This window comes from Callorhinchus milii, unplaced genomic scaffold (genome assembly GCF_018977255.1).
Source record: "Callorhinchus milii isolate IMCB2004 unplaced genomic scaffold, IMCB_Cmil_1.0 Scaffold1, whole genome shotgun sequence".
In the NCBI taxonomy this organism is placed as follows: domain Eukaryota; kingdom Metazoa; phylum Chordata; class Chondrichthyes; order Chimaeriformes; family Callorhinchidae; genus Callorhinchus; species Callorhinchus milii.
This window is the reverse complement of record NW_024704742.1, coordinates 87598022-87611877: the sequence shown is the minus strand read 5'-3', so window position 1 is coordinate 87611877 and position 13856 is coordinate 87598022. Positions and strand designations below refer to the sequence as shown.

Genomic DNA, 13856 nt, shown 5'->3' with positions numbered 1-13856 from the left:
CCTGTTGTCTCTCACGCTGCACGAGTAAATAAATGTGAAGCCTTGCAGACTAATGACAACAGGTATGATCCTTGTTGAGTTAGCTGATTTCATCAGGGACATGAGCTGGAGATGCTACAATTGGGCGTCAGTGTTAGCTCAGCGCAGCAAAGAACTCAGCCAAGTTTCTCCACTTCTGATCGGTATCCGTGTACCTGCTGATTTGTGAGTCAATGCAGACCTGACTAGACACGGCTGGAATGGCTTCCAGTCAAATTGTCTGCTAGTGCTCACCATCTAGACTTACTCAATTCTCACTGTTGGCAATGATCTTTGCGTTTGATATAGCACTTTGTCAAGTGGAAGTGTCACAGAATTTTCTGTAAGTGCAGTGATAGTATTTGTAGGTGAACACGACAGTCAATTTGCACACATCAAAGTCACACAAACATCCCTGAAGTGACTGACCAATTTTTGCTTTTACCTGGGTGGGTTATTGGCTAGGACACCAGGAGAATTTCCAATATTTATTCCATAATCCACTTGAACAGGCGGACAGGATCTCAATTTCAACTTCTCACTTGAAGGACAGCAGTTCTGACAACACAGCGCTCCCCAGCACCAGATTGGAGTGTCAGCCTAGTCTATGATCTTAAAGTCCTCAACACAAGGTTGGAACCCACTTTCTGACTCAGAGGTGATAGTGCAAACACCTGAATCAAGTTGACGCGGGTCATACTACTACAACAACAGTTCAGGTAACCAAACCGTCGTTTCACGTGATCTCATCCTTTCAGTTCGCCACCCTTTGGTCATCACACTGTTTTTTATAAATGAATTCCAATGTACTGGCCTCAATCACCCATCCTGTTCCAGTTGTTCAGTACCCCCTGGTAAAGAAAACCTTCCAGTTCTCTGTCCTGAAATTGCCCTTTACAAACTCTAAATCCATCTGCTCTTGTTCTGCTAACTTGGTGCATCTGTTTGTGGGACACTGCTGTGCGCAATTGGCTGCCGTGTTTCGTCCACAAACATTTGGTCAATTCACTTTACAGCATACTCTGTGAAGCGCTTTGAGACGTCTAGAGACGCTTTGAAAAGCGCTATATCAAATGCAAGGATTATTATTATCCTATAGTACGGTTTTGTGTTTACTTTCTCAATCCAAATTAATGTACCCACTACAATGCCTATGGATCAGTACACCATTAATAATTAACGCCTTCACGAGAGGACAAAGAGGAGGGCAGCAGAGAGAGAAAATAGGAGGAAACACCCTGTTATCTTGTTGTTATCCATTAGTTTTATCCACAAGGCTACTGGGGAGTGACAGTATGGTTTGAATGACCAAATTGCCACTGAGCAAATTCAGAAATATTTGCTTCTTCCTACAAACAAAGTTTACATCTCACTTCACTGACCGATTTCAGCAACAATGAATTTTGCAGCTTACTGAAACCTCTGAACATAATACACAGAACTGAAGCAATGAATGCTTTAGATGTAAAACCTCTGGAACAAGCACTCAATACTCTGGCAGTGTAAAAATTCACAAAATAATCTGTGGTGGATTAAAAATGTTACTAGTTTACTGATAACAGCACAATATTATTTTATAGATAACAAGCGCTCAATAAACAAGGGAACAGAAACAGTTTTGAGCAAATTCCTTTCACGCATAAATTTTCCGACTGGTTGATATTTACTGCTTGTTCTGTGCTAATATTAGCACACTAATATGCAGGTTCTAATCTGCAGATTTCAGACACTCTATTTAAAACATTTTTTTTGGGGGGTAGGGGGCGCGAAGAAAGGAAATGTACCATCCTTCATCGATTTCTGGAGGATCCTTCATCAATTTCTGGAGGAAAAAGAATGTAGGAAAGTATTCCAGACCATCCCGACTTACATCTCCCTCCCACCTCCCACTTTGGAGAAGAGAAGAAAGATAGCATAGAATGACCAAGACCAATCTATAAAAGGATACCAAACCATTTCCCCTAGGTATTTTCACCTACACATGGACATTTCTGTGTGTCTGAAATGAAATGTGCCTTTTCTCCCTAATTCCAGAGAATATTAAGCAGAGTATTAGTATTATGCTGGTGAGAGCCAAGGCATGGGGACCCAAGAATGTATGTCGGGTACTTGAACATAAGAAATGCTAGACAAAAAAATGTAAGAAATGCTAGACAAAAAAAAGACCAAGGTCCATCTAGTTTGCCTTCAACCTTCCTGGCGGTCAAATGCACATATGTCCCAAAATGCTGGAGTTTAACCAGTTAAAACTGTAGCTTGCCACTGAATGCATTAACTGGTATAATTCCCACTGCGTGTTCTCCCTGTTAGTTTTGGGCGTGCAGCGTTCACAGGTGCCAGAATCCCTTCTTCCAGTGATCTGTTTGCCCCTCCAAGGCTGGCCGTGGTGTCATCAGCAGTGCCCTGGAATACTGTAGAGGCAGCTGGCTCAGAAACTGGGTTAGTATGAACACCGCAGAGGGTAAATAGATTCTGACATTCCATCGCCAAGCCCGTAACCTTGGAGCCAGCTCAACCCCAAGAAGCACCCTGCTTACTCCCCCACATTGGGAGTAATAGAGATCATAGCAAAGAGAGGTCCAGACAATGCGATCTCTTTCCTATCACTTCACACTTCCCCCTCCCAAAGCAACACTGAAGGATTTAACTGCTGGATGATCAGTTATGTGGACTTTCAGTTTAAAGAACTTAATGCTTATCCTGTACTTGATGTCTTACAGGCATGCTCCATAGAAGATACAGCTCAGAAATAGGCCATTCGGCCCATCCAGCCCAGCTGGTGTTTATACTCCATATGAGTACCTATCCTAGATCCTATGCCTGGTCCTGCATCCAGGCTTTTTCCACCATATCCCTCAGAACAACAGTGAGAACAATAGTGGTCCTCGAATCAAGAGTGGAAGCAGAAAGCCAGAGTTGTGTGTTAACTATTTAACACTTGCTACAATACTTAGATGTAGAACTCCCACAGTCAAACAGCTCCATACAAGAGCTCAAATGTGAACTGTGATCACTGAGGTAAGGTTTCAGCTGTATGGACTTTCAGTTGAAGGACGTTAGGTCTTATCCAAGACTTGATGTCTGACAGGCAATCTGTCACTCTACAGTAGTCCTGAAATCAAGGGTGGGAAAGGAGTGGTAGAGTTGAACAGCATTCATTTACATGTGAAAATGAACCCCATGCCTGCAGATGATGTCATCATCAAAGGGGATCATGGAGACGAGAAGATGAAGTGGACCAAGGATAGAGCCTGAGGAATGCCACACATGACCCTGCTTGGGGGAGGGGGGAGAGCAAGAGGAGAAGGAGGAGACATGGTGAAGTCACTGGGACAGATAAGAGTGAAACTAGGAAAATACAGACTGGCAAAAGTGGCCCAGGAAGAAAAGCAGCGGAGAAGGATGGAAATATAAATGGTTTGAAGGCTGCTGTGAGATTGAGGACAAGCTCAAAATTTAGGTCCGTTTTAGTCTCAGGTCATTTATATAGATTCACTGGGGGATTTTTTAGGAACAAGGAATCAGGGAGGCCATTCAGCTGATCAGGGCTCTTCTGCCAGTTTATTAAATTGTGCTAGATCTTTTAATCCTATTTCACTACCTTTTTTCCACACTCTAATATAATTCCCAAGTACCATCCATCTCCCATTTCAATATCCCACTGATTCTGTCTCTGTGGTCGTGCATTCCATATTTTCACAACTCTGTGTGAAGAAATGTGTTCTGACCTGACTTCTAACTGTTTTAGCTTTAATTTAAGATTATGCGCCTTGCTTTGGATCCTATTACCAAAGGATACAAACATCCACTGTTCAGCTTGTCAATTCCCTTAATTATTTTAAACACCCCTATCAGATCATCCTTTGCTTTGTTCCCTCTAACTATCTTTAAATCCCACCTTAAGACTTATCTCTTCATCACGCCTCCCGCTTCAGAGTCCAAATCCCCCTCCCCTAGCTCAGTGTCCAACCCAACCGTTGTGCAGAAATATAACCCAAATAAACCTTCTAATCAGAGTTAAAAACCTTATTTCAGATAGCAATAATAATAATAATCCTTGCATTTGATATAGTGCCTTATTAGGTCATCGAGAGGTCTCAAAGTGCTTCACAGGATACACTGTAAGGTGTAGTGACTGTATGTTTTGTAATCTAGTGAATCTTCACTAGCTAATACATTCTGTACCAGACTGGATGCCCTAACTGAATAAAATACACAAATGAGATCTGAATAATGCCGTATAACTGGAGAAGCACTGGTCCTGCTCTTACATTCCAGGCCTCTCACTATAAAGCAAAGCATTCCATTAGCTTTAGGAATTGCTCTCTGCACCAACCAAATATATTTACTGACTTCTGTACCTAAACCAATAGATCCCCTTATCTTCTCTTTCCCTTCATGGATTCCCAGAGAGGATCGACTTCAAGATCCTCACCCTTGTCTTCAAATCTCTCCACTCCTCCGCACCCCCCTACCTCTCTGACCTCCTCTCTCTTCAAAACAGTACTCGTTGCCTTCGTTCTTCCGGGTCTGGCCTCCTCCTCGTCCCCCGAGTCCTCCGCTCCACCCTCAACAGCCGTGCCTTCAGCCACTATGCCCTGAGACTCTGGAATTCCCTTCCTCACTCCCGTCGCCTCGCCCCCTCTCTTCCTATTTTCAGGTCCCTGCTGAAGACCTTTCTTTTCGACCGCGCCTTTGGTCACCTTCCTCCCCATTCCCCTGGCTCAGCCCCGGGATCCGTTACTGTGAAGCACTCATGAGACTCCGTCCGGCGTGAAGGGCGCTAAATAAATCCAAGTTGTTGTTGTTCCCAATTTACAATGTATTCTCATCCACCATTCCTATGTACAAATGACACTACCCCAAACTTGTTTAACTCCTTCTGCCATACTTCTGCCCACTCACTTGATCTGTCTATTTCAAATTGCATCAACAGCCTTGGAAATATCCTGCATTGTCAGACATTAAACCGAGGTCCCATCTACCTGGTCGGGTGAAAGTTAAATGTCCCATAATTATAATAATCCATGCAATAATCCCTGATTTATCACATCATTGAGACGTCTCAAAGCTCTTCACAGAATATACTGTAAAGTCAATTGACCGTATTTTGTTGACAAAACATGGCAGCAAATTGCGCACAGCAATGTCCCACAAACAGTTGTCGACTCAGTGACCAATTTTTTTTATTTGACACTGTTCAAAAGAAGAGTTTCTCATCAATTAAGTTTATTATGGCCAACAATACCCCAAATAAAATTGGTCATTCACTTCATGGCTGTTTGTGGGACATTGCTGTGCTCAAATTGGCTGCTGTATTAGTCTAGATACAGTTACTACACTTTACAGTAAAACTCCCGTGAAGCGCTTTGCAACGTCTTAATGATATAAGGAACTATTCAAGGATTATTATTCATTATTATTCATTATTATTATTCATTATGATTATCTGATCAATGCCTTATGAAAATCCTTAAACTATAGTCATTGAATCCCCTTCGTCTGTCATTCAGTAGTTCTATCAAAAAAATTTGATCAGATTTGTGTGACATGATCTACCTTTTATGAACCCATTTCTCACTGCCTCCACTCGACTGACTCCAGCCTCCCCCCTGCCCTCCTTTCCTGCTCTTTCAGTCACTATGCCCAAAACTCTGGAACACTCTTCCTTTATCTTTCCGCTTTGCCCGTTCTTTCCCCATCTTCAGATCGCACCTGAAGACCTTCCTCTTCAACTGTGCCTATGGTCACCTCCCTATGAGGAGCACTATATAAATGCAAGTTGTTGTTGTTTTACAAAATCATGCTGACTCCTCTTGATATGTGCATATGTCAGCTATTTTTCCCTTAATGATGGATTACAGTAATTTTCCCACATACTGATATGAAACTCATATTTTGGATTGTCCATTCCTCCCTTAAATAGTGAGACCACATTTGCTCCCTTCTAATTTTCTTGTACAATTCCAGTATCCAGAGACTTCTTGAACATTACAACTTATCTCAACTTTTCAATTGCTCCAATTGTGGAGTTCTGCAGCTCAGTGGTTAGAGCATTCGTCTTGCAAGCGAGAAAACTGGGTTTGATTCCCAGCAGGGCAAAATGTTGGGCAAGTTTTCTTACTCTACACGCCTGTTTACCTAGCAGTAAGTAGAACCTGGTTGTTAGTTGATTGGCGGATTGGTTTTTCGGGGATAATAATCCCTAAGAAAAACAATAAGAATTTGGTCAATCAATCCAAGACTGTTCGTGGAAGAGAAACTGCTGTGTGCAATTGGCTGCCCCATTTCACCCACAAATATACAGTCAAAAACCTTTGCAGGCACCATCACTGCTGATTGAACCAGGGCCACAGTTGGGAACAAACTGACCAAAAATTTGCAACGGCTCCTTTTAAATAGTGCAAATAGGTTTTCAAGTAAAATATATTGGCTTCAAAGATAAAAGACCAGCACATTTTAAAGGAAAAGAATAATTAAGCCTTCGCACACATGTTATTTTTTTGTTTCATAACACATGGTGTAGAACACACAAGTTTCACTCCAATAATTCAATCAACTGGCTGCTATTGATATTTTGCTGTCATAAACTTGTTCAGTATTTAATGCAGTGTTTTACCACTGCATTTGTCCAGTTTGATATCATTAGATGCTCTTCCTTGATTCTTGTAGCAGCAGGATTTTGATGTTGTATTTTCAACCCTCAACTCCAGGACCACTGCTGTCCTGACAGACTGCCTGTCAGACGGACATCAAGTCCTGGATGAGGGCAAATTTCCTACAGTTGAATGTGAACAAGACTGAGGCCTTCCTTTTGCGCCAGCGCCTCTGCACCTCAGGCTCTGGCAGCATCAACCTCCACGGTTGCACACTTCAACTCACCAAACCAGTCAGGAACTTAGGTGTCTTGTTCGACCCTCAACTGTCTTTTCTCCCCCACATTCAAGCCATGACCCGCTCTGCCTTCCCTCACCTCCGTAACATCTCCCGACTCCACCACTACCTCACCCCTCAGGCCACTGAAACTCTTGTTCATGCCTTCATCACCTCCAGGATCAACTATGTAAACGCTCTGCTTGTCGGCCTTCCCAACTCCTCCCTCCACAGGCTGCAGATAATCCAGAACTCTGCAGCTCGTGTCCTCTCCCGCATCAAACTCCATGACCCCATCTCCCCCACTCCCACCCAAGTCCATTGGCTCCCTATCCTTCAGAGGATCCAGTTCAAGATCCTGATCCTCACAAAGCCCTCCATGGCCTCGCCCCACCCTACCTGTGTGACCTCCTAACCCCTACCAACCCGCCCGCTCCCTCCGCTTAGCCGGCTCCGGCCGCTCCACGTCCCCCGACCCACACACCCCACCATTGGCGGGAGAGCCTTCAGCCACTCTGCCTCCAATCTCTGGAATTCCATCCCCCAATCACTCTGCTTCACCCCCTCCTTAGCTTCCTTCAAGTCCCACCTCAAGACCCTCCTCTTTGACCATACCATCGCTGCCCCCGCTTCCCTTCCCCCCCCCCCCCTTCCCCCTCCCTGACCCCAACTCAGGTCTGAAATGCTGTACACTGTCCAGCGCCTTGGGACGACCTCCCGACTTGAAAGGCGCTATACAAATGTAATCTTGTTGTTGTTGTTTCATAGTTTTGCACAAATATATTCTTTGTATTTTTTTCTGGTTGGAGCTGTTCCCTTCCTCCTTCATTTCTCCTCTCTTCTCATTGCCCCTCTAACTTTCTTCTCTCTTATCTCACCATCTCTACTGTTCTTTGTCTTTCCCCCCCACCCCACCCCCCAATGCAGGAACATCCTGTTGCTGGGCAGAGAGCGGTCTGTGCTGGTGAAATCTGCAAGAGCTGATCATGACCTTGTGCCTGTTGCTGTGGGTTACAGTCCTCTCTTACACTGGGTGGGGGTGGAGGGAAAAGGGGTGGATTAATAAATCAAACAAACCCCCCCCCCCCCCCATCAAAAGCTCTGCTGACACAAGTTGCTTCCATAATTTGATTCAGTCTTATGATCATATTTTTCAGGACTCATGCAGTGAGGCTTATCAATGCTCATAACAGACTCTGTCCAACCGCAAAGCAGACTAGTTTGGTTGTGTAAAATTTGGACTGGGCGAGAGACTTGCAAAACAAAATGGTCTCACCGCCACCACCATCAACAACAACAAGACATCAACTGGAGACAATTGCAGCTCCACTGGACATCAAATACAAGAGAATATTGTGATGCAAATAAAATAAGTAATAATCCTTGCATTTGATATAGCGTCTTATCACACCGTCAAGACGTCCCAAAGGGCTTCACAGGATATTGTGCATTATTATTAAAGAGGTTTGACTGTCTATTTTGTGGGTGAAAATTGGCAGCCAATTTGCAAATGGCAATGCCCCACAAACAGCCATGGAGTGAGTGACCAATTTTATCTGGGGAAATGCTAGTCAGGACATCGGGAGAGAGAAACTCCCTTCTCTTTTCGAATAGTGCCAAGGGATCTTTAACATCACCTGAACATGAACAGGCAGACGAGACCTTGGTTTAACGTCTCATCTAAACAACGGACTTTGCAGGGCTCTATTTTCAGAACACTCGCTAGAATTTTCTTCCAGTCAGGGTCTCGTAACACAACACAGGCGAAGGAATAATAATAATCCTTGCATTAGATATAGCGCATTATCACGTCTTCTAGACGTCTTAACGCACTTCACAGAATATACTGCAACGTTAATTGACTGTACATATTGTGGGCGAAATGCAGCAGCCAATTGTGCACAGTTGTGTCCTATAAACAGTCGTGGATTGAAGTGACCAATTTATTATTATTTTTTGAGGAAATTATTACACCCGGAAAAGCAATTCGTCCATCGACTAACAACGGGGTTCCTACCTACTGCTAGGTAAACTGAGATGTATGGAGTAAGGAAACGACCAACATTTCGCCCTGCCGAGAATCAAACCCAGGTCTCTCGCTTGTGACGCAAATGCTCTAACCACTGAGCTACACAAAGCACAGCATCCTCAACACAGCCAGCTCCCAGGCTTCCTTTGGTGCTGCTACTGAATTCGCAACTTTTAAGATCAAATTCAGATTTACTTTTTAATATTGTTGAAAATGCAACTTTCTCAAAACAGACTCCTTATTTGTAAATAATGCCCACTTTCAGCTCAGAGTGACTCCAACCTCAGTTTACTCCACTACCTTCCAGACTCGATTCTACTGAGCAAAGTATGCCAAGATAACACATTTGTAAAATCGAGTCACATCAGTCAGATATTAATGGCAATAATATATGAAAAATAGCAACAAAATTTTCAAAGGCTGTTCTTAACCAACACAAGATTAAGCTCCATACAAAAACTGAGCATTTCTCACAAACTCTTCACATATTTACTGTAAATAAAATTCCTAGTATTAAAAAAATTACATCAGCTGTCCCAATGGCCAGTGGCTAAAGGCACCACCCTAATGCAGTACTGGGCTATACAGACCAGAAGTATGTCGTTCCAAGTCCTGGTCTACTCTGAGTTGCTGATCTCAGATGAGATAGCAATTGAGATGCTATGAACTGGTCTTAGCACCCAGACAGAGGAAGGGGGGAATAAGCAGCTTTCTCGCTCCTGCTGATCTGCTATGCTGGGGTCGAATAGTCTGTCAGAGCTCACTCATAATAAATGACCATTTGGCCAAGATATCACCAATAGACACACAATCACACCCCAGGAAGCAGGAAGAGGGGCAACGATTGGTAACAAAAAGGACAATTTATTTAATAAGAAAAATAAAGAGTAGACATTGAATTCTAAGGTTTTAGAATATGTCATCAAGGAAAGCAAAGCTCTTACAGTTTTTAACCATAAATTAGCATCTTAAAACTCGTCCTTTCTATTTTTATGGAAGTTTTAATGTGTGTGAGGCATTCAAATTTTGGGGTCATTTTTTGGACCAGAAGCGCAGAGATCAACTCTTAACACATTTCCAAATTCCTGATGTGCAATGAAGCTTGCACTGGAAGACCGAGAGCATCATCACTGTGTGTTTATCAAGCTCTCCAAGATGCCGTCCGGGGTGAAGGGCACTATATAAATGCAAGTTGTTGTTGTGATTATCAAGAAATCATCTGTGGTTGATAAACAGGAAATAATTTCTAAACCGGTATGATTTCTGCTGCTGGTACATTATATATTTATAAAATATATAGATCATTATGTAACATTTATTTCAACACTCATCATACGACACATAGTAACTGGCATCCATTTTAAATCTCTTAAGTAAACTTTTTTGCGGTGAATTTATCTTATGACTGGTTACATTTTCATTCCATTTAACAAGACATCTTCTACAATTGTGCATCATACAGAAGAAGTCCCTACTTTTGTTTAGGTTTGTGAGAATAAAGTAGGTTCCTCTCAAGTCATTTTCAATATTATAATTATAAGTTAAAGATACTGCCTGGCACACAAATATCGTAATGCAATAAAATTGTGCTGTGTGGAACGATAGACCGGTTACAAAAACTGAGCTTGAAAAGTTTGGGTCAGTCAAAGAAAACAAACATTAACTTATAATTTTTTTTACTTTAAAATGAAACATTTAAATGTTACTCTTTATTTCTACAAAATACCTACAACACCTAATGACAAGCGAGTCAAATCAAAAAGATTTCCTAACCATAACATTTTATGTTGCAATTTTTTTATTTATCCTTAAAGGTCCAGCAGATGTGCTGTTATCAACTTTGTTTTTGATGGGAGGAATCGCAACTAATTTTATGAAAAATAATCCTTGTATTTGATAAGAGCACCTTTCACCTCAACGAGATGTCTCAAAACGCTTCACAGGATATACTGTAAAGTGGATTGACTGTGTAGTTTGTGAGTGAAATTGAAAGCAAGTATGACACAAGACATCAAAAGTTAAAATGGCAGCAGTGCGGTGTGTATCACACTCGAGGATCCATCTCAGACGCACTGTTATGGGAAGGGATCAAGTCCCAGCAGGTGCTTTCTCACAAGAAGGGGAAAACCCAGAGTTATCCCAAAGCCCACTGTCTCACACCCAACTCAAACCAGCGTAGGTGGAGCAGGCTGACTTTCCACTCTAATATTAATAACCCTTACATTTGATATAGGCTTTATCATATTGTAGAGATGTTTCAAAGCGCTTCACAGGATACACTGTAAAGTGTATTTTTGACTGTGTATTTAGTTGCCTGCAGATCACATATGGCCCTAAAAAATGTGCCGGTCGGGGGGGGGGGGGGGGGGGGGGGGGGGGTTGGGGGTAGAGTGTCAAATTTACTTGGGATTGCACCTCATTTAGTAACATTTAATTTATAGAATATTGCAAAAATTCATCATTCTCACTTTTAAGCTGTACCAAGACAGGAGTGAATTAGTCGGGAGACTATTCCTTGGGGTGTTAATTTTATTTTATTTACTACAACCAGAGACATATCTTAGCTGCAACTGTCTTGCCTAATTAAATACCTTCAGCAAAACTGAACGAAACTACAGCAAGTCCAAGTCCAAGTCCCTGGGACTAACTGATTAGAAATGACAGTGAAATAACAAAAACCTGTTGTAATATACATTTCAGAATATATTCCCTTAAATGACTGATTAGACAGTTGTCTTGTGAGAAGGATGGGGTTTAGAAAGGAAGGTAATTTTTACTCCTGCAAAAAATAAAACGTACAGTACCCACTTGAACCTGTTGGTATGATTTTTTAACAAGTAGTTTCCCAGGATCTAACCAGCACTGTCTCTCTATCTCTCTTTCTCTGATCGTTGCAACTGCAACAAGTTCGGTGCAATGCTACTCTCTCCCAACTCAAAGTGCTTAAAAAGCGGAAAATGCCAAATCCCAAGACATCTTCTGTGGAACAACAACAACAAGATTGTATTTGTAGAGCGCCTTTCACGTCGGGAGGACGTCCCAAGGCGGAAATGCAATCACCCCACCACCCGTTGTCCTTTATTAAGAAGTCCTGCCTTGGTTGGCAAATATTTTCTTTAAAGATCTGAACTCAAAAGGGATTTAAAGTAATGAAACATGTTACTTTCCTTCTGTTCTCTCATTCACCTCCCTTACCTTTTTAGGGAGTTACACAGGCGGGTTATTTTATTTTGGGGGCTTTAAAATTTAAAGATCCGAATGAAATCCAAACTGTTTAAATAATGCAAACAATTGCAGGACTCGATACGATGTTGGGCGCGTGTGTGTGTATGTGTATATATGTGTGTGTGAGTACATGTGTGTGATGTGTATATGTATGTATGTTATGTGTATGTATGTATGTACATGTATGAGTATATATGTATGTGTATATATGCATGTACATATGTATGTGTGTATATGTATATGCATGTTAGTGTGTATATATACGTATGTGTGTATGTATGTGTGAATGTATGTATGTATGTATGTGTGTATGTATGTGTATGTATGTGTGTGTGTATGTATGTGTGTGTGTATGTATGTGTGTGTAAAACGTGGTGGTTTGCAAACCTGGCTGCTGGTTGGTGTGAAATGTATCTTTTTTCCCGGAGCTGGGACAAATTTGCAACAATTTTGGCGACTGGCTGTTCTTTATTTCCCTCCAGAGAAACAAACCCTGGACTTGGAAGGAATCAGCAATGTCTGATTCACGTGTAAAATAAAAAATGGCACTGTTCTGTGTGTCTCCATCCTCCCAACTCTCTAAAGTGGGTCCAGGTGACTGGAGTGGGGGCTGGTTTAGAGGCAGCGACAAAATACTTTTTGCATGTTAATTGCAACAAGAAGGGTTTGGGATAATCATTTGAAATCTCGGTGATAACAACTGCAGTGGAACTGAGTTAATGCAAAACCGTGTGTTTTATAAAGGCTGAATCTGGGGGTTGGGGAGAGAACAGAGTAAAATCTCCCCCCATCCTCCCACCCTCCCTGTCTGCCTGTCTGTCAGCCCTTTACCCCAATGCATATTGCTCTGAGTTACCTGAGGTGGTGACCGGGGTTGTGTTGGGGTTGGAGGACAAGCCAGACCCCCCGGTCCCCAGGGCACACGAGCTGTTTGGGGGGGGGCTCTCTCTCTTGATCAGCAGCTCTGCGGCTCCAGGCAGAGGGATGGGGCGGCTGATGCCCAGCTCTTCCTCCTGAGCCTGCTGTCTCCTCAGAGCCACCTGCAACCAACACAAGCCACTCAGTCAGTCAGTCCATGGCTCTGATCACAGACTGCAAAACCTGGAGCTCTGCACACAGTGCCAGCTTTCCCATCAACTCCCATGTTTAATCCTGGAATGCATTTGGGAACTTATTTTTGACCTCAAAAGGGAGTTTCGATGGCAAAGCTGGACTCCGTTTTTTGCAGCCTGTAAACCTTAACTTTGGTGCATGCTTTTTTAAAAAATATAATAACATGATTTTATATTTTGCACTTGTATATTTTGTGTTGTTAGAGTAAGCAGCAATGTGGAAATTTGCTGAATGTGTAGAGTTTCCAAGTCCAATCACTCAATTTTATTCGTGAATTGCTACCCCACAGACCCAGAAACTTGTGCAACACGCTTTGAATTGGACATCTCGGTAAATGAATCTAATACAATTGCAAACAATTCAACATTACATTGAACTTGATCTGTTTCGACAAACGGAGGGCGTTTCAGGGCATTGCTAACTTTTAAAGGCAATTCAAAACACAAATTGAAATGCACAATATTTTAAGTTTACGATAAAAAAATAATCTTAAACCTAAAGCCTATTCAAGCCTCTCAAACTGCCATCAGTGACTTTTTTTTCAGGACGACATTTGGGAAAATCAACTTTCTAAATGTAGCGTTAGCTTTGACTCAGA

The 13856-nt window shown here is 42.3% G+C and overlaps 1 protein-coding gene across 1 annotated transcript in view; it reads right to left on the bottom strand.

The window, feature by feature from the left end:
- LOC121852841 (doublesex- and mab-3-related transcription factor 1-like) overlaps nt 1-13856 on the bottom strand; it is a 43412-nt gene that overhangs the window by 28035 nt on the left and 1521 nt on the right. The window contains exon 2 of the mRNA XM_042346749.1: nt 13002-13185. Within this exon, the coding sequence (XP_042202683.1) occupies nt 13002-13185 (184 nt within the window). The remainder of the gene's footprint in view (nt 1-13001; nt 13186-13856) is intronic.